The sequence below is a fragment of the Heptranchias perlo genome, chromosome 9 (assembly GCF_035084215.1).
Source record: "Heptranchias perlo isolate sHepPer1 chromosome 9, sHepPer1.hap1, whole genome shotgun sequence".
Taxonomy (NCBI): domain Eukaryota; kingdom Metazoa; phylum Chordata; class Chondrichthyes; order Hexanchiformes; family Hexanchidae; genus Heptranchias; species Heptranchias perlo.
Genome location: NC_090333.1, coordinates 10,408,120 through 10,408,796, shown reverse-complemented (window position 1 = coordinate 10,408,796; position 677 = coordinate 10,408,120). Strand labels below are relative to the sequence as shown.

Below are 677 nucleotides of genomic sequence, written 5' to 3'. Positions count from 1 at the left end.
TCTCTCTCGTGGGCACGCACTGTCTCTCGCGCGCTCTCTCTCTCTCTCTCTCTCTCGTCGGCACGCACTGTCTCTCGCGCGCTCTCTCTCTCTCTCTCTCTCTCTCGTGGGCACGCACTGTCTCTCTCTCTCTCTCTCTCTCTCTCTCTCGTGGGCACGCACTGTCTCTCTCGCGCGCTCTCTCTCTCTCTCTCTCTCTCGTGGGCACGCACTGTCTCTCTCGCGCGCTCTCTCTCTCTCTCTCTCTCTCTCGTGGGCACGCACTGTCTCTCTCACGCGCTCTCTCTCTCTCTCTCTCTCTCTCGTGGGCACGCACTGTCTCTCGCGCGCTCTCTCTCTCTCTCTCTCTCTCTCTCTCGTGGGCACGCACTGTCTCTCTCGCGCGCTCTCTCTCTCTCTCTCTCTCGTGGGCACGCACTGTCTCTCTCGCGCGCTCTCTCTCTCTCTCTCTCTCTCTCGTGGGCACGCACTATCTCTCGCGCGCGCTCTCTCTCTCTCTCTCTCGTGGGCACGCACTATCTCTCTCGCGCGCTCTCTCTCTCTCTCTCGTGGGCACGCACTATCTCTCTCGCGCTCTCTCTCTCTCTCTCTCTCTCTCTCGTGGGCACGCACTCTCTCTCTCTCTCTCTCTCTCGTGGGCACGCACTGTCTCTCTCGCGCGCGCTCTCTCTCTCTCA

The 677-nt window shown here is 61.0% G+C and overlaps 1 protein-coding gene across 1 annotated transcript in view; it reads right to left on the bottom strand.

The window, feature by feature from the left end:
• Positions 1–525: 525 nt before the first annotated feature.
• Positions 526–677, bottom strand: part of LOC137325652 (negative elongation factor E-like) — a gene marked incomplete at both ends in the record, with an annotated part of 594 nt that continues 442 nt past the window's right edge. The window contains one exon of the mRNA XM_067990917.1: positions 526–594. Coding sequence (XP_067847018.1) covers positions 526–594 — 69 coding nt within the window. The remainder of the gene's footprint in view (positions 595–677) is intronic.